The sequence below is a fragment of the Ostrinia furnacalis genome, unplaced genomic scaffold, assembly GCF_004193835.3.
Source record: "Ostrinia furnacalis isolate ACB-3 unplaced genomic scaffold, ASM419383v2 OfSCF2377, whole genome shotgun sequence".
In the NCBI taxonomy this organism is placed as follows: Eukaryota; Metazoa; Arthropoda; class Insecta; order Lepidoptera; family Crambidae; genus Ostrinia; species Ostrinia furnacalis.
Genome location: NW_021132616.1, coordinates 220,599 through 246,199, shown reverse-complemented (window position 1 = coordinate 246,199; position 25,601 = coordinate 220,599). Strand labels below are relative to the sequence as shown.

Genomic DNA, 25,601 nt, shown 5'->3' with positions numbered 1-25,601 from the left:
TGAAGTGATAAATCATATTTTGTGACAACATTCGGGCCAACACCCAAGGCAAAAGCAAAAATATTTTTGTTTTCTTTTGAAAGCTCTTATAGCACCAATGTATATCCTAAATAAAACCTACAAAAAGGTGACCTAAAAACATTTATATCACATCAAGAACGTCCAGTTCATATATCAGCCACTGATCTTGTAAATAAATCATATCAGACTCCCACTGCTCAGAGCGAAACGTATTATATTATCAGCATTACGACGGTATAAATCACGGGCCACATTTATTTGCCAGTCGTCATATAAGTGTCCAGAAAATAGGATCACCTTATATCACTTAATCAACCACTAGCGCGTAAAGTAAACCGACTTTTCCTCTTGTCTTCTGAGAGCTAGATTAAATGGGCCCGCGTGATAAAGCTGCCGCGGCCATTGTAAGTGGACCCGTGGAGATCTGAGGGGATCCGCGTTCGGTTCCCGTTAATGAAGTAACGAAGGAGGCAGGGCGGGTCTTGGTGGGCTGGTGGTAATATAATGCGGCGGCGACCTCGCTGTGCCGTGGACGTTTATGAATAGCGCTTATTTTTCTTTTAATTACGCCCCCTGCTGTCTGCGAACGCATTTTGTCGGCCTCAGGCGAACTTCAAGTTACAAACATTGCCTGTGTACGAAGTTTCTGCTTAGATAGCTGTTTTGAAACAGAAATAAACAATACAAATGTATAGTGAATATTCTCAGTAAGTAACCAAGTTACAGCCAGAACAAAAAAAAAACAAAATACGTACGATTAATATAAACATTTTTTTTAATTCTTACAGCTAAAACCGCTAATAAATCGCGTAACTGTGACTAAACTTAAATATTGTCTTGGTTTTTGGCAGTTGTGAAAATATATTCATTTAAAGAACCTGTAGACAAATACTTAATAATGAAAAAGGAATATTTGAGGTCATTTTAATCAAAACTAAGATTCAGTATTACGTAGATAATATTATTTAATGTTATTCATTTGAATAAACGTTTCACTTTCATATAAAATAAACCAACTTAAAGTGGTCTAAAGGCAATTGAAAATGTAAAACGATATCTCCAAACGTTTGCTCAAATTAATAAGCCAAATCTACTTGAAATTTCACTCAAATACAAAATGTCATAAAACTCAGACAAAATTAAAGTTGGCCCTCCAAATTACGTCTAGTTTAAGCCTGAATTTCGCCTAGGCGATTCTTTATCATCCATCATGAGAAGGGTAAGGGGCTCTACCCGAGGCGGTCTATAGAATTTAAATTGGCCTAAATCCAAGTGAAATATTTGACAATATTTTGTGCGAGTTTTAATTACTGAGGTGGTTCGCTCGGAAACTTAATACATGAGACAGGTAGGGATTAGAGATTTGCGTTTAAATGCGTTATTTATGTACATATTCGTTTTTTCAGTTAGGTGGGAATATATTATTCTGTTATATTCTATGTTCCTAGTAGGTATTTAAATTTTTTTTAACCACAACGAGGAAGCTCTTGGCCTGTATCTTACCTGATGGTAAGTGATGATCAGGCCGAAGGTGGAAGTGAGCTAAATTTAAAAGTGTAATACAAAGGTTATGGTTATGCTTACAATCTCTACATTTCTTATGTCACTCACTAAACATAAAAAATATTAGGTATTTTAAAAACATAGTAAAATAACTTAATATTAACTACGTTTTCAATTGTTTTTNAAAATATCGGGAGAGTTTAGGCTCCATTCACCAGGTGTATAAATTGACATAATAAGTTTATTATATTTGCTGCTACGGAACCCTTTGTGCGCGAGCCCGACTCGCACTTGGCCGGTTTTTTACTATACTATAATAGAGTAAATTAGTCGTACAATCTGGGCAACTGACACATCTGGACCATTTACAAGTTTTAAGTCTCATATCTAAATAACTTTAGAATAAAACATTATCCTTCCTATTACAAAAACGTTAAACGCGCGTTGACCACTGGACCACGATCATTTCCAAACTAAATGTCAATTTAAGCAAATTTTCAACGTGCGTTTAACTTTTTGTAATAAGGCCATATTTTTATTGATATTCTTATATTTCAGCACTATTTCGCTTTGTATTATCATACTTATAGCTGCATATTACACAAACTTATACAGTCCAATACTTCGCGTATATCAACTTCCATTTCAGTCCATCTCTCGCGATTGAATTTCTCGTAGTCGCAGTTGAAACATTTTTACGAACGCAACTTTTTCAATATTTGCTGACAGATCTGAGTGAGCAACTTGCTTCAAACTACTACTATGCTGAGCTACAATGTTCTTTTGCTAACTAGATATGAGAATCATTTTGCTTTGTAGGTAGGTAAAACATAAAAGTGTTATTGATTAGCAAGGATGCTCATAGAAGTTACATTATTTACATAAATATTCTGAAAAATTCGATTTACCCCATAGGAATACCAAAATAAACGAAGTTTTAAAATATATTACGCCTGTATTCACAAACGATGCTTGCTTATGTGAAGCAGCAAATCAATCGCACGGCACTCTGTGATTGTTTCGTGTGTCACCCTGTACGTCCACGCGCACTGTGAGACCTCATAGTAATGTTTGTGAAGACGGGCGTTAGTCTTTTATAGATAAATTCAATAACTTATTTTTTTTTAATAGCACTATTCAAGATAGAACAATATTAAACTTCTTTTCCCTAGAACCTAAGATCTTAGAACAAAAAATCTGACTTGATTTACGTTATAAATAAGTAATACCAATATTTAGTTATAGTTTAGTTAAGTAGTTATTTGTTAACATTTTGTTGTATATATGTATAGAATATTGTTAGATTTGTATAAAGATTATGTTGATTAATACCAAACTAAAATATAGTTTAATTCAAATCGTTATCAATCTTCATTTTCAATCCCAGCCAAACAAATATTGCTACAAAGTTTGTCCGTTGATTAATTTTGAGTAATTTATTTTAGTTTTAATTATTACGATACATTAATTTATTGTTTGAGACGTGACTTTGACAGGGGTTGGAGCTTTTCGTATGAAACTTTCAACACTAAAAGGCTCTGATTAAAATTGCTTAGAATATTGAGTCAGAAACATTTTGCTATGCTTTTAATACATAGTGAATATTAGTTGTAAAGATTACTTTGTAAGTTTTCAAAAGAATAAAAGAAAATGTAAGTAGTAAATGAGTTTCATTACTTAGGAACGTTGAAATCTTAAATATTTATCATTTATCTATTATATTACTATATTTTTGTCAGACAAGACATTAATCTAAGCCAAAGCAATTATTCTTATGGGTATAAGTTTAATAAATTCACTTGTTAATCATATTTAAAGACCGCATATTGTATAAAAGGCAATGCACACAATGTAATGTAATATAGTGATGATAGAGGCTATTTTGTATTAAAATATAACTACTTAGTCTAGGGTGTCTCTATGTTGTAGACAGTACCTAGGTGTATTGGTAACAAATTCCATAAAAAATCACATTACCCTCAACCATATGTGGGATCTCAAAACAATTGGGGGTCATCAATTCCAGCAAGGATGATAAATTGTGAAATAATGTGCGAATTGTAGCCACTTCTTGCGTGGCGGGCCCAGACTGATTTATATGCATATGATTGTGTCTCGAGCGAAAATATATTCCGACAGTCTTATTTCTCACGGAATATAGGTACGTGATATAATACATAACTAAACATTTTTTTCATATACTTATCAGACTGGGCCATAAATCTGTTGTTGAAGCTTATTTTGACTCGTACGCGTTATGTAAAAGGTGCCAGTTTAGGAAAATAAATAAAGGTCAAAATGCAATTTTTGAAGGTTCTGTGTAACGGTATTCTAAAAATGTGTTATAAATAAACAAAATTAATCTGCTTGCTGGACAAAGTCATATAGAGTAACACGTTGGGCGCCAAAAGTACGAGGTACGAAGATTACAGTAAAGATCTCTAATTCTAATATTGCACCCATCGCAATATACGTGATGCACAAAAAACTGACAGCTTAAACCGCAAGTCAGCAGAATCCCACACCAGTAATAACGTTACCAACGCGAAAAAAATGACACTTTTATAAAACGAATGTCATCATCGTCGCCACGTAGACCCACGCGTTGGGCGCCAAAAGTGGAGCTCCCACGGGCATCCCGTAATCAAATAAAACTAGCGGCAGGCCTGGCTCACTCCGCGCGGTACATCCGATAATTACCTACAGCGAAGCGCCCCGCCGGCGGGTATTATATCAGTCGAGTGTCAGGACGCTGGCGTGCGTTGTAGTATGATTATAATTCTATGATCGAAGTATTATTTAAAAATGGACATAAAGAGAAAGAAATATTGTGCGGCGTTCGGGTGTTTAAATTCGAAAAGTAATCTACCGGATTTATCTTTATTTTTCGCTTCCCAAAGATGCTGAAAGGTATGTTGGCCATGTAGGTAATCAATAATTCTTTGGATAGTATAGGAACCTAACCTACTATGAAGGTTTTCCACAATGAATGCATACTTACCTACATACGTACCTCATTACAAATAAGTAGATTAATTATTTTTTCACTAGACAGCAACCCTAACAGCGTAAGAAGAGTTCAGAGGCACGCGATAGAAAGAGACAAAACTTGTAGGTGAATAAAATTGTAGGTACGTAGTGCTGTGCGAGCTGAATTCCACTGTATCGCGTCGTAGCAAGACTCGCATTTATTTAAATCGTCTTGCGGAGTAATCCTTCTGTACCTGTACTATTACTTATTCTGTGCTAGCGGCTACGTGGAGGGATCCAGGGATTTGTGCCGACGATAGGTTCCCACTGACGAAGGTTGCGTTCTGGATTTAAGACAATGGCTTTGTTAACCCCCGTTTGTATATAGAAACGTTTACGTTTGACACTCGACGGTAACGAGATTTTCGTTATGAACGCGACTTTGTTGGGGTTAACTTACCACAATTAATATTTTGATTTGGGTGAGCAAGAGGCGATAGTGTAGGTACTTGTTTGTTAAAATCTACGTGTATAGCTTTAAGTATACAATAATGTATAAATTGAGTGTTCGTATAAAACTTCGTCCTCTGCTCGTTTAACCAGCAATCAAATGAGTCAGTTTAGACCTATTACAACTATAAAAAGTATCATCAAGGCTACACTACAATTTATATTTGTAATCCATTTTAATTTGTATTATGTGTCTGATAAAAGAGACATTTTGCTTAGATGATGCGCTAATAAATTGAAACAAATCGGCAATAGAACCCCATAAGTTATCACCGATCGGTAGATAAAAATCAAATCCGTTAGAATGTTGAATCAAACGCAATGAAATAAAAAATATCGAGAGCTCGGCCGCGTGATCCCGGGCTTTCTGCTTTATATCTTCGGCTTTGCCTCAATTTACGAACACGAGCGATGGATTATTTTATAAATAGATAATAGCATTTAGCTATTTTTAATCCGGTTAATAATTACTGAGAATTTACGGAACGCTGTGAATCTATAGTTCTCTTGGATGTGGCTATTTGTGACATCAAAATTTTTGTACGATGGTATCCAATCAACCTTTATTAAAATGATGAATTTTCTTGAATGAATTGTACCTATACCTAGGTACTTTATATTGATAGTAGGGTTCGACATCGATTAAGGCTATTATGTATCATTTTAATGTGCTAGCCACTTTTCTCGATTCACAGTGTTTTTCCACCACATTCTGTACCCATACTGAATTTTATGTGACGTGTAAATGCGTACCCTTCAGCAGTCACCCTATATAACTCAAGTATAATTAAATAAAATTCTCACCGCTACTTTCTTGCGCCAACTCCACCGTCTTTGAGCTCAAAGGGCGTCCTGCGATCTCCGAAACTCGCCCTACATCCCTTGTTTCCCCTTTGATACGGTCCCAAACCCCGCTCCAGCCAGTTTCCCATCTTTGAACTTCAATTCATAGCGGATGTGTATTAAATTCAATACGTGATGAATGATACACAGTATCTTTGAAGATTTTCGACTTGCATTGTGATACAGGGTGTGTAGGAAACGGTTCGCATGATTGGTTGAAATTTTAGTACTCGTAGGAGTTTACATATAGGAGCGTATAGAGCCATTTAATGCATGCGAAATTTATTAAATCATCAGGACCACTTCTACTCTTTCTTATGGTGTCGTAAACTGAGTGACAAATATTCAAACAACAGGGCTCCTCAACCCTGATCAGTGTAAGCCAAATCCTCCATTTGCCTCTGGTAAATTAGGATCATGCTCCTTTAGTAGAGATTAAATGACCGGTGCAAAAAGACCATTTGACTTACCAATTTTCCATACTTCAAACTTGATAGCTTTGGGACTAAAGATTTTCTAAATTATTCATTTATCACCATACAAATCATAATCATAGCATTATAAAGTAATACCGATTCACAATATGAATAGGTTATTCCAGGTGTGGCCATATAAAACCATTTGGCGGCCTTAATATCCCTATGAAGCAGTTCGCGCCCCCTTGGCCATTGCTAATAGACCCAACCGGGATTATTAGGCCATAAATCTCTACTTATATTCAGGCCGAGTGTAAGGCACTCTTAGGGGGGTTGACTTTCTTGGTCTAGTTGGGGTTAGGGATGCCCTTTGGTTAGTATCGATATTGAGGGCATAGTATTTTGCAGCTGTCATATAAGGACACAACAGTCATTTTAGGTAACCGTAAAATCTCCTTAGATCTTTCTAGACCTTTTACTTCTTAGATATTTTGTCAAAATTTACCACCAAGCCTGTGCTGTAGGTCTAAGATGCGCGCCGTGATAACTTTTATCGACGTCAAAATGTATGGGGAAAATCGATAAAATGGCGTGATAACCGCTTATCACGGGGCCTCACGGGGCGCATCTTAGGCCTACTGGTCTTGTGGCTGTCTGAAACTAACACCCGTAGTGTATAAAAAGGAGTTTAAAATATCTGCTAACTAACCTTTTTTGTTCTTTCTTGTAATCATTCAACTAAAGCCACTCGCCTTCATATCAATGTAATTATATCATTGCAAGTTTTTCCAATGTTATCAGGAATTTGAGCCATCTCCATTATTGTCGTTTAGTGCACCAGACAAAGGATGACACAGTAAAAATCAAAATTGTTATTGCAGTCATTGCGTGTATCAGCGATATTTTTATCGTTAATCTAGCATTGATATGGAGCATCCCTAGTTGGGTCATGTTCGAAAGTTACGGCTGTTGCTGCTTGATAAATAAGTTTGCAAAGTTCCCGAGCCCGGACGGTCTGCTTCTTTCTATTGCTCTCGCGTTTGTCTTCCTATGTGAGGACTTACATAATGTGTTGAGTTTAAATTGGAGTGAAATCATCATCATCTAAAGAGGGAATGAAAGAGACTTAATTAGAGAGGGATGATTGATATGTTTATTTAATAACTTTATCCTTTATTTACAGGTACACTGCAAATAGTGAAGAGCGAAGAAGAAGACCAGGGCAAGTTCGAGTGTGTGGCCGAAAACTCGATCGGCACAGAATTCTCCAAACCTACCTCATTGTATGTAAAAGGTAAGTCGCTAATTATTCCTAAGTATTCCTAAGAATACTCTAGGTGTATGAAGTTTATTTACGATATTAATAAAGTATTAATGACATGGTAAAAATCTTCCCATTTCGTAGCTTGGTGAACTAGTTCGATCCCCGTCGACAGCTGCATTTATCATTAGCAATCGACAATCAACCCCTTTCTAAAAGTATAAGCAGAAACAAAATGGTACTTTACCCTGCGCTCGCTAAAAACGTCGAACATGACATGATAATAAATTTTAAAGCATTTAAATTGAGTTGTTACCAAACATGACAGAATATATTAAAGAATTAGACCAAAATCATAGTCTTTTCCTTCGATATTTTCATCCAAAATGTGGCTTAAAAATTAACTTTTCAGTCCATAATTCCACAGCAGACACTTAGACTTGGATTAAAATAATTTAGTTCGGATGCCAAAGCAAACCGCTCATTTCTGCGAAACATTGTTAGCTGCCGACTTGAACTGGTGCCAGGGAAATGAAGGTGCAACGAGCTACAAGCTTCGGCTGTGGTTGTAAACGTGAACATTCCGAGCGTAATCGCGGTATTTAGTTTGAATTTTGACGTCAGAAGAAGCAGTTTTGGCCCCAACTTTCTGGACAGAGCAAACTCAAGGGAGTATCTCATTCGTTCGTTCGTTTCAGCCGAAAGACGTCCACTGCTGGAGGACAAAGGCCTCCCCCGAAGATTTCCACAAAGACCAGTCCTGCGCCGCTCGCGTCCAGGCACCTCCCGCGACCTTCACCAGATCGTCGGTCCACATCGGAGGCCCTGCCCACACTTACACACGGTCTTAGATGCTCTAAGAGACCAATTATTCTGTCACCACAGGGCTATTGTATGTTTTATACTTCCATGCATTTCTATTTCTTCTTTCTTTTAATTTGAAGTGCAGAAACATGGACCTATAAAAAAAGGCGGACGGAACTCGCGCTACAACAAAACTGTGACGCAAAATTTTGGCGTTTGTCTATTGTGTGAGTGAATTTAGGGATGCCATGTTAGCCAAAACATTTTACCCATTTATTTTAAGAAAAACATAGATCGGCAGATGTTACTTGGAAATGTAGACAGAATTATTCCGTGCCATTTTAAAAGGATGAAAGGTGAATGCGTTGAGGTAGGCGCGAAATTTTCAATGTTCAAATTTTCTTACATTGTTTGCAAGTCAGTGTGTCAGGGTATGTAGTTATGTACATAATGTTGATCAAAAATGATTCACGCAGTTACAAATTACGAATCTTGTGTACATTATAATCATAATCTTATGCATCATCAATATATTATTATNTATGTACAGTCACGGAATGAAAAGGTTCGTCAGTTTTCAAATTGATTCCTTCAACGAATCGCGAGCACATATTACCTTTTGAAACTATGTTACAGAATAATCTCGAGTTAGAGAAAATAATCTTTAACTGTTCGTCAGTAAAGTTCAAAATTATTCAGATCAATGTTGTTTGACGATTTATCTTGTCAAGAAGGTTATTATGATTGATAAACTAAAACCTTCTTGTTGGTTCAATCTGCCATTATAATTTCAAAAACTATTGTCAATTGGTCAATGTCATCATTGCATTGCACTGATGGGATAGAAAAATAAACAAGCAAAACCTTATTCGTTAGCAAACGTCATATTTATTTAAATGTTAGCAGCACTGTTTCTTGCACTGTTATGTTGGCAGGTTTGACTCTTACAGTACCTAGTACAAGCGAAAACCGACACTAAGGTGACGAACCTTTTCATTCCGCGACTGTACATACCATTATAGTTCTTCTGAGGTAGGAAAAGTAAAGCCAACTAAACTAGAAATCTTCCTGGGAGAATCAAGATACTGCGAGATACTTTTGTAGTTGTGACTTTTAAATACTGAAATCAGAACCATAGTGTCTGCATCTGATGGCTCAATACGTGCCTTTCGCAGATCATATTGGAATCGTTTAGAATAATATTTGTAATTCAGGTCATAGAAAATTCAGGATGAATTCAACCTGCAATGTCCTACCCAAACTAGGAACAATCACAATAGTGACTTTTCAATTCCTGTATCTCACCTCGAAAACTAGGTTAACCGACGATCTGGTGAAGGTTGCAGGTAGCACCTAGATACGGACAACGCAGGACTGGTCGTATTGGAAATCCTTGAGGGAAGCCTTTGTCTAGCAATAGACGAAAGAACCTCAAAAACAGCATTAAAAACTCATTAAAACTCATTTATTTCTGTAAATAGGCTTAAAAAAAGCACTTTTACACGTCCCAGTATTAACCCTACCACTGCTTCAGGACAATAAATGGGCCAGTGCTGAGAAGAAGCAGCGCAAGAAACTCAGTCACTATTGTCAGCCTCTTTTTCAAAGGTTTACATGCTTTAAAATGTACAAAGTTATAAATATTTATGCGAGCTAGGCAGTAACGTATCCCAAACATTTTTATCTTTTAAATAATCATCGACTTTATAGTAGCCCTTTTTCATTAAGGTACTTTTAATATGTGCTTTGAATTTATGAATGGGTAGTTCTACAACAGTTTGGATCAAATTTGCCTATGAAAATATATCCCATTAAAACACAATTATTATGATAAATTATTTTATTTCCATAGTATGCGTAATAAATAACTAAAAAGTCCTAAAATTATTATTAATTTCCCATATTTCGGGTAATTTTCCCACGTAAATAACTGAGAACACTGGTCTTTGACGTATTATTTTTTCGAGTGAATGACGTTTGATTTCAATTAATTTCAATATTTTAATGTCGGGAAATAAGTGATTGGATTATTATTTTGCCTGTGAAATGTGATTCCTTAATTTTTGTTTGTTCGAACCGAACGGTTTTTACACAATTTCATCACACAAGACATGTCGTATTCGTGTTGTTTTTTTGCTGCTTAAATGTGTCAACTGTGTGAAGTTTGCACTCGAAGTGGTGTAACAGGGTGTGAATGTGTGCGTGCCGGCCTGTACGTACAGGTAAGCTGGTGTATCCTAACGTCACAGTATTTTGTTGATGAGAATCCGTCCGACTTTTTTTATAGGTCCATGTGCAGAAATTACTAAATTCACAGTGACTCCTCCAGCTAAACTTTTGTTGGGAGTGATTTCACCACAACAGTCTAGCAATCGACGGGGATCGAAATACCTACCATAAGCAGTGCAATGCCGACACTGCACTGTTTTTGCCACCTTTATAAATGCGAAAGTAACTCTGTCTGTCTGTCGGTCTGTCTGTCTGTCTCACTTTCACGCCTAAACCACTGAACGAATTTTGATGAAATTTGGCATAGAGATAGTTTGAGTCCCGGGAAAGGACATAGGATAGATTTTATCCCAGTTTTTGAAACAGGGACGCCCGCTATAATGTTTTTCTGTGACAGACAAAATTCCACGCGGGCGGAAAGCTAGTTTTAAAATATATAATAATATCATTATATATTTTAAAACTAACTTTCCGCCCATATATCAATCAACACGTGTCTACCGTTGCACAAATAGAACATTGAGGTACTTTAGTAATGTATGCTATTACTTCTTTTTCTGAGTAAAGAGACTCCCGATTATTCCCTTAAAATCTCAAGCTTTGCCGGCGACTCTTTACAGGCTTTCCCTTTGATCTGAATATTACTTTTTTATCTGCAGTAAGCACGAAATTTCAAAAGTAATTTCATGTTTTTGTACAAGCCTCATAAAATTTTTGACGTTGTAAGAGCTTTAGTGAGTGATTATAAAATAAGAATGAGGGAACTGAAAGTTTTTTTACTTTGCACCTAAACAAAATTTTGAATTCCCCAGTAGATTTGAACTTCTATCATCAAATATAAATAATAAAATAAAGAATAAAAAAGGATACTTAAGGCAATTTTTTAAGTAAAAAATAAAATAAAAATGTCATTTATTGCCAAAATAATGTTCACATATAAGTTATAACTGGCTGCTGCACTAAGCTTTGCTTAAATAAAATAGTAAGACACGGGTCTTAACGCGACGTTTATTAATTAGTTACATTAATATGTACTCACGGCTTGACGTTTCGGCTGCGATTCTGCAGCCGTGGTCACAAGCAGACTGTCTTGTGTCGCGATAGTTAACCCTATAAAGTGCATTGTGTGCATAAAAAATTACCTTATGATGAGTGTATAAAGTTCAAATTTTGTTGGCAATATTTGTCAGAGCTTCAGGCTGTCAGGGCTACGGCGAGTTATGAATATTTTTTAAGCCTGTATATAGGGCTTAAAATTATTCTTAATTCGTAAATGTCACTCATTGTCTAGTTTCTAACAAGCGGTTCAGTGAAACCGGACGATAAGCCCCCATTTAGTTGTTCTCATCTATCATCAGTTATTGATCACTGCTGGATTTGTTACTTTGACAGTTTAAGGCACCTCGACTTGTGAGATATCGCAGGGTTTATTAGTTAACGTAATTGATTGGAACTATCGTTAGCTGATACAAATTGCTATTTTAAAACTAGATTCTGACCCCTACCATGTCTAACTAAACTAGACAGCCATCTAATTTGGTTCATTATCAAACGGATAATGATCCGAATTAGATAACATACAATTTTTAGCCAAATTATATCTTGGCATAATGTAATTACGCATTACTTCCTACCAACCTATTTTGAAACTATAATATCCATCATCATCATCATCATTTCAGCTATAGAAGGACGTCCTATAGCTGTTGAACATAGGCCTTCCCCAATGATTTCCACAATAGCCGGTTGGTGGCGGCCTGCATCCAGCGCCTTCCCGCTACCTTTTATGAGGTCGTCGTGAATATCCAAGTTAATTCGTTTAATTATGTCAGTATAATTTTATGCAAAAACAAAATTATGCCAGTCTATAACCCATAGTATAATTAATTAATAGTAAAAACATCATGCGAATGGAAGGGATCCCATTTAATTCTCTAGCAAAAAAGTGTAATAGTAGTTTATCTTTGCCGTATAAAATCTATGGGTAAGCAATCTGTCTTTATCGTGCGCCCCGCGATCAAAAACTTGATCGAAAAATGTTTTATCCTCTAGGTAAATCTATTTCTTAAGTAGCAAAAATATAAATATGATTTTTTGTATCTGTTACTTCAGAAATGATGGACTGCCCATAAAAAATTTCTACCATAATTCATTTAAATTACTTTATAGACTGTTGGTTAGTAAACGATGCTTGATTAAGTGAAGCAGCAAATCGAACGCACAGCGTTGAATAGAGCTCTGTGATTGGTACACGTGTCACCCTGTGCGTCCACGCGCACCGTGAGACCTCATGGTAATGTTTGTGAATACGGGCGAAGTAGGTATGTGATAGCGATATGTGACTCAGTTATTTCTTTTTGTTTTAGCCCGTTGGCTTAGTAAATCATATTGGATTGTAATAGGAGTTCCTTAAACCATTTAATTATTTTGGCATCCAGGTATGCATTCCCAAATGCCAAAACGGGATCGTGCACGTTCCACACGCTTCACACTTGAGGGGCCCTGAGCAAAACTCCTTTTTTAACGTTATTGGCTGAGCGGACCTCTGTCAATGTCACTACGCAGGAGACAATGTTACGCTCCTTTTCACGCGGCTGCCTTGTTTTTGCGGCCACCTGCCACCCTGTCGCACTGCGAGATTTTTATTCTTATTCCGTTCCGTTTCACGTGACCAGTGTTCGTACTGGCCGGCAACAATCGATTACGGCCATGCGCTTTTGTTTTTAAAACGCTAGCTTCATCTGTGCTATGGGGGCAAAATAAGTTTTTTCGTAGGTATTTGATATTTACGCTTTAATGATTCTGAAGAATGACGTTTAATGAATACTGAAGTCTAGACGAAGTCAAAGCATTTATCATTGAAATGTGAGGTTAACTCAACCGTAAGTAATATCTACTTAAGATTTAATGCCTTTAATGTTCGAAATAGACTTAAACGAACAGTTTGTTCAATTTTGGAAAATAGTAAGTACTTATTTAAACTACCACAAACACAGTCGAAGAGCTTGTGAAAGGGTAATTTAAATAAAAGTTGATTACTTACTACATGATAAAATAACGATCCCATTGTGTAGCGTCCCATAAAAAGCGTTACAAAGTAAATCCTCTTAAATCCACCGCCGACTTTTTGGTCGACTTGACTGACATCCTTCATTGTCACAAAGCGACTTACTGCGAATTAGTTTCCCCTAAAATGGAATTGCATCCCGCCATTATTTCCACTTCCATTGTAAAAACGGAAAAACACGTGAAGCGGACTCTTTCTAATTTTAATTAATCGCGAAACAAAGTAGCCGCCCGGAAACGTTTTGAATAAAAGAATAATAATATCCACGATGGTGTGGGCCGATTCAAAGGAATAGCGATTATTATTGTTGTTCCGATTTCAAATGGGTTTTGATTGTCTTTTGTTAATTTTTTTAATATTCACATGATCGGGTCAAAAAAATAGAATGGGGAAAACTTCCAATCGCCAGTCTAGGGGTAGACAACTGGAAAAACTTGACACTTGCTCTTTCGAAATTGCTTCACTGTTGGAGGTCAGATATCGCTTTTTGGGCCGTTCCGTGCGGCTACCGTTCTTTTTTATTAATGTAAACTTGGAAGTAAACTAAGGCTGAGTTGCACCACCTAACTTTGACCGTAACTTTGACAATAACCGATGTTTTTTGTATGGAGTTTGACAGATTTTTTATGTTTATCAAAGTTAAAGTAAGATGGTTCAACCCAGCCTAAGATTAGCTTAAGTAAGTGGTTTAGCCGTAAGAGTTATTGTTCCTAGTTTTTCAACCATTGCCTTGCACATTACCATTTACCTTACCTAGAGAGCGCTCTACAAAATAATCAATTTACTATTTTTGTAAACTTATCTCAATTTTCTAGCTTATTGGACTATTCCCGCCTCTCGTTCCCGCCGCTGCAACTCCTGTGTAGCCAGGGTCTACAGCTTGACGGCCAATAAAAACCCAACTGGTGAAGCTGTAATTTTCTAGCTTGTGTGAAGAATATTTCAAACAACAAACCTCGTACCACACCCCACAGGGCAAAGGCCAGTGAAGAATGACGCACCCCGACATCTGTCCTAAGTTGTACACCTTTAATTAAACCGGGACTATGAACTTTGTAACTTACGTTCCAGAAAATTACGAAATAAATCCAGTCTGGTCGTACTTATTCTGAAGATGTGACCTTTAATCTAATTCACATAATTAGGTAAAAACGTTTAGAGAAGTAATGTAGTTAAAAGCTAAAAAGAAATGTAATTGTATGATGTTAAAGTTACGATTAAATTAGCAGTCTTTTTTGTAATATTATTTATTTAGTTGCCATACTTTCATTCCAAAAGCCTTATTCAAGGAAAAGTTCTTACTTTTACAGTATAATTTTATTATCACATATTAATTCAAAAATCACTTGAGATAAGTAACGAGCAATGAAACATGAAAGTGGCAACTTTTACACAGCATATTAAAAACTTAAAACAAAATAAATACAAATGACGCATCACTTTCCCACTAAAAAAACAAACGCATGTCGTTTTCCACCATATTTTCCACATTAAAAAAAAATTGAAAAAAGAACGCAGCGAGAACGTCATTTGAAAAATCGATGTGCAATTATTTGATAAAATCGTGTAGCTCCGTATGGGCGTAATTCAGCTCTATATTATACTTCTTGATGATCAATCAAGTGCGGCGACACCTCGCTCATAAAGAGTTATTATGGAGACAAAGAAGCCAAAGACGCAAGGGCAGAGTCATCGATCATTCCATGACACGGAACAGGACAGATAATGTTTTCAGTAGGTATTCATTTTTTAAGCATCATTGCTACGGGCAATTAAGAATCTTATGATTTTTTTTTACTTTTTATTCATGAATTTTCTAATTCTAAGTTCTTGTATAGCTAATTTTGTCGTCATTAAGATTCTGGATGGGGGGGGGACCTACAGATAAAGAGAATAAAACTCTCCAGCCAACCAGGAGGTTATTTTGGTTTTTCGACTTAAAGTCTCTCTTAAAAATTAGTTGTCCTGACAAATCTATTATAAGAAGCACTCCAACTACTCTAATAATATCCTCTAATAACTCCAAAGTACTAAAAGAACTTAAGATTTAAATGTCTACGTCTAGGCGAAACCGTACTCCAATGATTGCTTCCAGTAACTTTATTCAATCAAACATATTACATTTCCCTCGGAATTTCATCTACGAGTTATCACATTCAATTATAATACCTCCTGATCAAACAGCGAATGTTCAAAAACTAATTTTCCCAAAGCAAACCTATCATGGCATTTCCAGCAAGAACAGGTGAACGAACCCAGCTCGATATTCTTAATAAATCTTCTACAAGTCTTGGATTTTTACTTTTTTATTTGCTTAATAAAGTTCGCAACGATACTATAGTTTTCAATTTCAAATATTGAAAGAAAATTACATTGTTTATGACTTTATAACGCCGATAGTAAAATTGGATTCTAAGAATCACACAATATAAATTTTTCAGAGCTAATAAACTCAACTTTTAGTTATTTGGTTTTCTGTCGTGTGGGTTGTAACAACTGAGTTCAAACTAAGTTATTACTTCTGCGTAAAAATAATAATAAAACAGACACCAAAAATAAGAAACTTGAGATTTCAGCTTACCACAAAAGTTTTTCATATGTACTCGTATACAAAATGTATTTACTCAAAAGCAAAGTTGAGAAAATCTAATAAATAGCAAAAATAGATCAGATACCTATTTAACATTAATCTAAATATATATATTATAACTCAAAGGTGACTGACTGACTGACTCACTGACTGACTGACTGACATAGTGCTCTATCAACGCACAGCCCAAACCACGGGACGGATCGGGCTGAAATTTGGCATGCAGGTAGATGTTATGACGTAGGCATCCGCTAAGAAAGGATTTTACGAAACTCCACCCCTAAGGGGGAAAACAGAATCCACGCGTACGAAGTCGCGGGCGGCCGCTAGTAAAAATATATTAGCGAAATAACAAAACATATGAACGTAGTAGAAAAGTTTTCGAATTGCCTCGCATCCTCTTGCTCTTGCCTCACATATCTTTTTCTTACTTTTCTTGTCTTGTATGGTGTACAATAAAGTGTGTTCTATCTCTATCTATCCTCTTGCTTGATCTATGAATTACATTCTCCTAAATACAAAGTGGTCTTAAGTAGCGATGCAATGACAATGACCGAGGGCGACGCTTAATTACCATAATGGAAACTCAAGTAAATGTTTTCCACCTTTATCTTTTTACTTCGTGGCGTTTACAAAGTATCCACTTTACGCCCACCCGAGAGAAAGTAGGCACAGGGCCAAGATGGTCCTGATTTTATTAGTTCATGTCAACAAACTTCGTAAGTTGTGAATTAAATGACACTAATGAGTACGCGTAGTGTAGGAGACGATTCTTAAAGTAAACGATCCAGAACCAAGTGTTTTATAGGCAATACTTAACTTATAATGTTACATACCGACTGCTGAGTATTGTGTCTTTTCAGTGAAACGCGTTATTTTTAATATGTTTTGATTAAACAATTTTCTTCTTTATAAAATAAAAAATTGAAATCCATTTAACTTTTATTCTACTTTATTTTTATGTTCCTGTTACTAAAGACACCACTAATATTTAGCACACTAAATTTCTAAGCTGCAATGCGGTTACTATATCTCCATCAGTGACCATTACGAACCGCACGCCTTGCAAAATTGATCAGCAGTCCATTGCGCTGTCAATAACTACCCAAGTGTAATTCCTGTCCCCAGGACTGTAATATTTAATGCTAACACGATGTGCGGTAACGCAACCATCGTTGGTGAATGTAATTACTTAGGAATTAGGTTTACTAGGACTACTAGAAACAGTTAATTAGGAAATTCTAAACGTAAGAGCGAGCACTAATATGTTTACGCAAGTATTCACAAACGATACTTGCTTGAGTGAAGCAGCAAATCGTACGCACAGCGTTTAATAGAGCTCTGTGATTGGTTCGAGTTTCACCCGGTGCGTCCACGCGACCTGTGAGACCTCATAGTAATGTTTGTGACTCTAAGGCCCAGAACAGACGGTGAAACGCAACTGCAACGAAACTGCAACTGCTAGTTACTTTTGAGTTGCATCTAAGTTTCTGCCATAGCGTCCGTTGAGAGACCACACATGACGCGAACAGTTTGAAACTTTCAGTTTCAGTTTCATACATAAGAATAATCAGAAAGTTGCAGTTTCGGTGCAATTGCGTTTCACCGTTTGTTCTGGGCCTAACGCCCGTAAGAGAGGTTTCTGTTACTTATGATTCTAAGAAATCTATATTATTTTATCTAATATGAATCGCTAAATTGTATTGTGTTGCTAAGTACAATACTTAACAACGACCGAACCCAACTATTTTTTTTAAATATTCGCTGAAATCTAAAGAGAGTTCTTGTGGAGAAATAAATTGTATAAAACTTCCTGGAAACATTTCGAATTCGGTAAATCCTGAACAACTTTTCCGTATTTCTATGGGAATATTTTTTTAAAGTTTTATAGGCATCCTGCCTTCGTTGACGTCCGTCACGTCAGCTGACAAACAACAATATTCTCGGTTAAAGCTGTAAAACTTATTTCTTATTTTTTATTATGTTTCTTTGTTTAAAATAAAATAAAAAATATATATATATTTCTTTGGAACAAGTATAACTTGTATTACATAAACATGAAGACACCCTGTAGGTACGTTGCAAAAAATAACTGTTCCGCTAGTTGACCCGAGTCGACGTAGTATCGCGTCGTGCTACTCACCTCCAGCTGGCAAATTTATTGATACCTACCGCCTTCCTATAATATTAATTTGTATACTTATAAGCTATTGCGATGAATGTGCAATGTCACAACAAACATTTTTATGTTTAGTGATATAAGAAATGTTAGATTATAAGCCTAACCTTGTAATTAAATTAAATAAATTAAATTAAATTAAATCTGAAGCCGTAAGCGTTGAGCGTAATTTAAATGTATTAGGTACATTAAAAATAGGCATAAATAAGTTTCTGTTAACCACAACATTGTAACTTTATTAAAAAACTTTGTGTTGACCAACTTACAATTAAAACATTTTTACCATATTCATAAGAATATGGTAAAAATGTTTTACGATATTATCGTATCTTGAAGGTCAGATTTATTTTGTCGAATTGATTTACCTTGACACTAACTAAACCGAACTTCTTCATTTAAAAGATTAAAAAAGGGCCACTGGCCACTAAGAAAACTATTGTTTTCTCGACGAACATAACCCATAATTACCGTCTTCTTTTGTTTTTTTTCTCGCTCTCGTGTGCAAATTATCACGACTAGTTTGTCATCATTGTAAATAAAATAATATGGAATGTGAGTCCATCGGACATTGTAAGCTAGGGGCCAAACCCCTCCTGAAAAACAATAACTCTAGATACGCCAATAAGTTCAAGCCTCTACATGAGACAAATTCTCTCGCTCTCTGTACGGAAATCCAACTTCTTGATCCAGACATAGGTACTTCGTCATAAATAAATAGTAACTTTGTGTTTGTTACAGTATTTAGTTCTTTATTTTGCCAACAGTGCGACGAGTGGCGCCTCAGTTCTCGATACCTCCGACGCCGCGCACAGAAGTCCCGTTGGGAGGGAACGTCACTCTCAAATGCGTCGCGTTCGGCTCGCCAATGCCTACGGTCAAATGGAGGAAAGGTTAGTATTAGAATTCTAATTCTTTGTAAGTAGGCGCCCTCTGTAGCATTTCTGTAACTTTTAATCTGACGTATTTTTTATGCCTTCGAATAAGGTGCCGGACTATAAGCACTGTTTAAACTTACTGAAACTATTTAAAATTATGAAAAGCTGGTTTAATATTTATTTGATTTTAATTAATATGTCACTTGTTTAGACCTTGAAAAACAGAGTCTACCTTAGTGACGTCAAAAAGGAGTATTTCCATACAAATTGTATTAAAAAGCACCGTATGACAAAGATCTTAAAAAGTATCTCGATTTACTATTCAAGTAGTGTCCGATTTACATGAATTTTCAATTTTGCACCTGTCTTGAAACAGATCAAATCAGATTGTGAATTAGAACGCTACAAAAATACACGTCAGGTAGGTAACTAATATTCGAGATTTTACAATAATTATCTTCTACCAAGTAATCCCGTACTAATCAACCGTTTCTCCCAGGCTTAACAAAATGGCTGACGCCCGAAGACAACCCTCCGCTCGGGCTCAATAACCTCAAGCTGGAAGACATCAGGGAGTCTGCGAACTACACCTGTGAAGCAGCCAGTGTGCTGGGTGTCATAGAAGCTATAGCCGAGGTCAAAGTGCAATGTAAGTAGCCAAAAATTGTTTTCGTTGTCATAAACAGTTCGTTAAGTCTCTACTGTAGGAGTGTCCTCTCTAATTTGCCATAGGCAAATGGAGGATTAGGTCTTCCTTCCAGTATACTGGGTGTCAAAGAAACTATAGCCGAGGTCAAAGTGCAATGTAACTAAATTATGCCATCACCATCAGGTCTTTGTGTCCATTTTCGGAATTCGTATTATTTAGTTTTAAATTAGGCCTTCCTCCTAGTGTGCTGCGTATCATGGATGTTATAGAAGATGCTATAAAATAAAGTATAATGTAAATAGCTATAGTTTTATTATCATCACTGCAGGATCACGATCTTTTTTAAATTACCTGAGGCAAATTAAGGATCTTGAGACGAGCTTCTAAAGGTTACAGGTAGGCACAGGGTGCAGACCACTTCTATCCGAACGACGTAGCTATTGTTTCTCTCCACAACTTTCATCACAAAGTCACCCATTTTGATTCACACTTCAACCCTCACGAGCTTTAGTATCCCAAATTAACCCATTAGCCGCGGGTAGACGAGTGACTGAATCAAATAACACTCATAATTTCTTCGGATAACTGTTTCAAAATGCTAATCACTCTCCGAGGTGGAAGGGAAGATTGCCCGAAATCAATTTGATAAATTGCCGCAGTCGAGGCATCCATTACGAATTAGTGTTATAATTCATAATTGAAAGGGTTGCAAAGTTGCGGCCCTCGGAGACAAACGAATGTCATTTTGATTAATCATTAATTATTGTTACTTTGCATTCCCTTTTCGATTCGGATAGGATTAAGTCCGGGCGTAGTGTACGGTCGCGCTATTTAAAATTGATGAGGCTATAGAATTTCTAATTGAAACATTAATAAAGATTAGATAACGCTGAGTAAAAACAAAGCGGAAAGCAACTTGAAATTTATAAATGGTGGTAAATTTTGTAATTATTTATTTACGGACAGCTTTTCTGCTTGAGGAATGAGTTCATCAGCGAGTGACAGGATAATACTTGGAATTAATAACATTTTATTACAGCACGTAATTGGAATAATTAATAAAATAGATAAAGATGATCTTAATTATTATAACAAAGGAATTCTAACTAAAAATATGGCACAGATATCGGCAAAACAAACTCTTTATTGTTTAACTTTTACACGATTGCTTGTGACAGATCTGTGAAACCAATCGTAGAATTATGATTCTGGATCATTATTACAAATTCAAATTCTATATTGCTATTCCACACGATTCCACGGACTAAAAAAATAGGCAAAGATACCTGGCGCCTAAATGTCCAACTAATTAGAACAAGATGCCGCAGCAAGCTTTACGACCTTGACCTTTTGAGCAAATTAAATTTTCTTTTCTTTCCCAGCCGTTCACAGAGCTTCAGAATTTAATTTTTTTCTTCCTCTCCAGCCCTCCCAGGCCCTCCGTCCGAAGTCCGCGCGTCCGAAATCACGGCGACCACTGTCCGGCTGGCGTGGACGTACAACGGGCCCGAGGAGCCGCAGTACTACGTCATACAGTACAAGCCTAAATATGCTAACCAGGTAAGACTCTTCTTAGATTCATCATCAGGACTATCAACATCACCACTTCAGTAACAAGGAGCTTTCTAATTTACGAGAGACAAATGGAGAACTTGACCTTTCTTCTTTAATAGGAAGATGAAAACACCCGAAAATAAGATTTATGAAGTGATATAGACTCATGCCTCTACCAATAAATGCGTCTAACTAGTGTGGGGACTCATTACTTACTTTTACCACATTAAATTTTTTACACGTATAGAAAAGAGTGAAAGTGATTTTTTTTCACATCACCAGCTATACAATAATGTTGCAAAATCAATCCTGGTACAATCACATAATATGCCACAGTGTTTAACTTGACGTGCAGTAAGGTTCTCTACCTTACTGTTTTGTTAGGTAACTTATGTCAATATGTGAATCAATAGACGTGTTGGGTTGGCACCACCATTCAATTGACGTACTTTTTAAAACTGTCAAAACGAAACTTTCCCATAGATTTTGTATGGCAATACAAGCAAATGACGTCGCTATTTTGTCAACTCAATTAAACTACTTTAATCAATTACAATGCAACCAAAAATCTTAATTTACAGGTAATTTAAAATTAATGAAGTTTTTAAGATCAGAATTAAGTGTCTTTTTAAAAAAGTTGTGATTTCGAATTAGGTATTAAAGAATGGTGTCAAATAGTCTATTACCTGGTACATGTTTTTATCTAAATGCAACTTTCTAATCTAAAAATTAATATCCTGTGTTTGTTCCGCTCTTTTTAACACTCTAATTAAAACTAATCTCCACACAGGCCTTCAGCGAGATATCAGGAGTGATCACGCAGTACTACTCGGTGACGAATCTGTCCCCATACACGGAGTACGAAATGTACGTCATAGCGGTCAACAACATAGGGCGGGGGCCGCCTTCCGCGCCCGCGGTCATCACTACGGGCGAAACCGGTACGTATCACAGCTAGTATTTTGTCACTGTTCTCGTGAACTGTTCCGGATAATCATGTACCTAGTATTTTGTCATAATGTTGATTAGTGTTGAGGGTCATGGAGTATTTTGTCAAAATGTCGATTAGTGTTGAGGGGTAAAGATGATGTACAGCAAAATAAATTTTGCGTGTTTTCGTCTATTCTTTGTAATAAATGCACCGTAATGTTATTTTTTACAATTTGAATTATAATGCCAGTCCTTTTATTCATTATTACTTTAGTAATGATAATTATTAACTATTGTAAAAAGTTTTAGTGATTTCTTAGTATGTAAGAAGTAAGTAGGTAATGATTTAAATAGTTTCAATCAAAAATTTTGTACGCGAATTTCAGCAAACTGATAGAGATACTTCTAACAATCTGTACTTCCACTTGCTGTTTATAAACTTGTATTTTACAAATAAATATTTCTGATCAGTTACCCATAATAAACCAAAGTAGGTACTGAAACGACCCGTGAACAAACTCGGTAAAGTTTTTTTTTCAAAACTTCCGAGACTGACGTAACATTCGACTGAATGCAATTCATTCCACACATTTACTCATACGCTTATTTACGTTTAATTTATCTTGTCTGGCTTTCTGTTTAACGAAGTTATTTACTTGCTTTGGATTCGGTATGATAGACATTGTTTTTGGTTCGTTACGCTGATTTCTGAGTTTTAAGGTTATTTCTTTAAACGTCTTTACATGGCTTCCATAACGCGACGTCCGACGATCGCCGCCGCTTCATGTAAGTTCTCGCTTTTGAGTGGTTTTCAAAGAGTTTCGTTTCATTTGCACCTTTTTTAATTTCGACAATAGAACGTAGACGTAGTGCGTTTTACTTTTATTTGATTTTTTCCATGCACCATTCCGTTTTACCAGTGCTAGGTAACGATAGTTACGTCACACCGTTTTCTTCCTTGTATTTTGCACCTTTTGTGTGTTAAATGTATTTTGCGATCAAATGTATTTTCGACTAATATGTCTTTTGTATATGCTCACTTCCAGTGGATTCTCTATATGGAGGTGCCAGTAAGTATAGTATTTGAAATAATTACTTGTGGTGTTACTTTTGGGCGTAAACGTTGACAGCATGATTCCTTTTGCCGAATGAATTAATCGTTGGGACGCTTTAGTATCCTTTAATATTTCTCGAAACAAAATGTAATTTGATTCCCCCAAAAAGTAATATGGACCCAATGAAAGCGCTGTAGGAGGGACACTTTGCAAAATTGGCTTATAACATAATCTAATATCTCCTTGTATTTCTTTCCTGTCACATCTCCATTTTTATCACGTCTAATTTACCGCACAAATATTAAATTTGACGTCTGAAACCTTGCCTGCTCAAAATTACCGTCATGTCGCGAAACGGACAGAAAGTGGGACTGTGATGAGTTGCTAATGAAAACGTTGCCGTATCAAAATTGTTTGCAGGTTTTTTTTATGTCTTCTTTACATTTCTAATAAAGGGAAGTTGTGCGGACGCCCGACCCGAGCCTGGCCAAAACAAGATTATATCGTTTTAATATTACACAGTCCCGAAAAACTTTTATTGTTTCGCCCTTTCCGAGTATTATAAACAGAGCGGAGATTTTTCATTGAGTGACACCCCGGCGCGCAGGCAGCGATTACAAATGCTGTTAAGACTGCTATTATGCCCCGGGCGCTATTGTCACGTTTTTATTCCCATTTTATACGTAATTGAGATGAACCGACCCGCCCCTAATTCCGAATTGCGCTGTTTTCGTATTATTCTAATAGGATTTCACGTATTACGAAAAGATTCGTGAAGTCTTTTGTTTTGAAGTCAAATTTAAGCGCGGTTGATTCTGATAACGGGATTTCAGCGGTCAAAGATTCAACTTGGGGAGCTTAAGTTACAAAGTAAAATGTTCCTTAATGATTTTCATACTTTATAATCAACATTAAAAGTCTCTAACTCTCTCAATGCTCTGATTAAATGTTTTAGACGCGGTAGATTTTCGTCTGTACGATGGCAGGAATTAAGTAATCAAAAGTACCTACTTTACACTTCGCTATGGCCAAAGGAATTTTGTAGTAGTAGTAGTATAAATATGTGGGCGTATGTCCATATAGTAACTATAATATGAGCGTTTGATGTAAGTAGGTACTTAAGTGTTTTTCTCTCGTAAGTGCGTACTTGTAGCGAGCATGATGCTTTTCTTATAGAGTGGGATGACATAGGGGAGCGAGAATGGACGCTTACTTCAAGTAGGCACCATAATCAATAGTGTTATAGTGCCATACAGAATATTGACTCGCTTAAAATGTGCTAAATGTTGAATTAATTTTATTCGGGGCTCCAAATTAGAGGTTTTCGTTCGTGTAACCTAAACGCATGATTGAGATAAAATCTAATATTATGATAGCCCTGCCGAAATGTATCATTACTTGATTTTATTTGCCAAATGGTAATATTGTCCATTAGAGTCAAAGATTTCGGTAGGGCTATAGTGAGAATTTACTTGTTGTTTGTTTTTTATTTTCAATTTTCAAATAATTTAAAACAATAATAATAGGATCAGTCAAATTAAATCCATTAGCCGGTAGGTTTGACGTAGGTACCTTACTGTGTTATCAAAAGACAACAATCATTATACTTTTATTACTTACTTAGTGAACTAATACTACTTACTTGACTTAATTAGCTATCCAAATGGGAAGTAGCGAGTTATTCCCAATACAAGTGGTTCTGACTACTTACCGGGAAGACTCGGTAATAACTGTTATTTTTGGAAATAAATTATTATTTTTTTACTTACTGTATGTTTAGCTAGCTGTTCAAATATTCCTAATTGTTACGATGTTACTGGTTGTAGTTGTCGTTGTAATTATTGTCGTAAACTTATAGATATTGTACCTAGTAGGTAAATATCGGAAGGTACTACATAAACGTGTTTACAGAACCCGGGTCAGCGCCGCGCAACGTGCAAGTCCGTCCACTAAGCTCCAGCACCATGGTCATACAGTGGGACGAGCCGGAGACGCCCAATGGACAGGTTACGGTAAGTACTTAGAATTAGAATTTTAGGGTACTTCATGTTACTTAGAAGCCCTAGCCCTAGGGGCACCTAGGGCAGCTCGACACCGGTTGGTGCGAGTAGCGATGGAGTCCATCCGATTTTTACTATCTTGCCA

At 36.3% G+C, this 25,601-nt stretch overlaps 1 protein-coding gene across 3 annotated transcripts in view; it reads left to right on the top strand.

Annotated features, from left to right (window-relative positions):
• Positions 1-25,601, top strand: part of LOC114355219 (tyrosine-protein phosphatase Lar) — a 139,692-nt gene that overhangs the window by 94,406 nt on the left and 19,685 nt on the right. Inside the window, exons 5-11 of one of the 3 annotated variants that reach the window (XM_028307928.1) lie at positions 7,447-7,557; positions 19,158-19,283; positions 19,768-19,917; positions 21,344-21,477; positions 22,262-22,412; positions 23,448-23,471; positions 25,368-25,468. In XM_028307928.1, coding sequence (XP_028163729.1) covers positions 7,447-7,557; positions 19,158-19,283; positions 19,768-19,917; positions 21,344-21,477; positions 22,262-22,412; positions 23,448-23,471; positions 25,368-25,468 — 797 coding nt within the window. Of the gene's footprint in view, positions 1-7,446; positions 7,558-19,157; positions 19,284-19,767; positions 19,918-20,055; positions 20,074-21,343; positions 21,478-22,261; positions 22,413-23,447; positions 23,472-25,367; positions 25,469-25,601 lie in introns of those variants that run through there. The other 2 variants (XM_028307929.1, XM_028307930.1) reach the window with 2 other exon arrangements.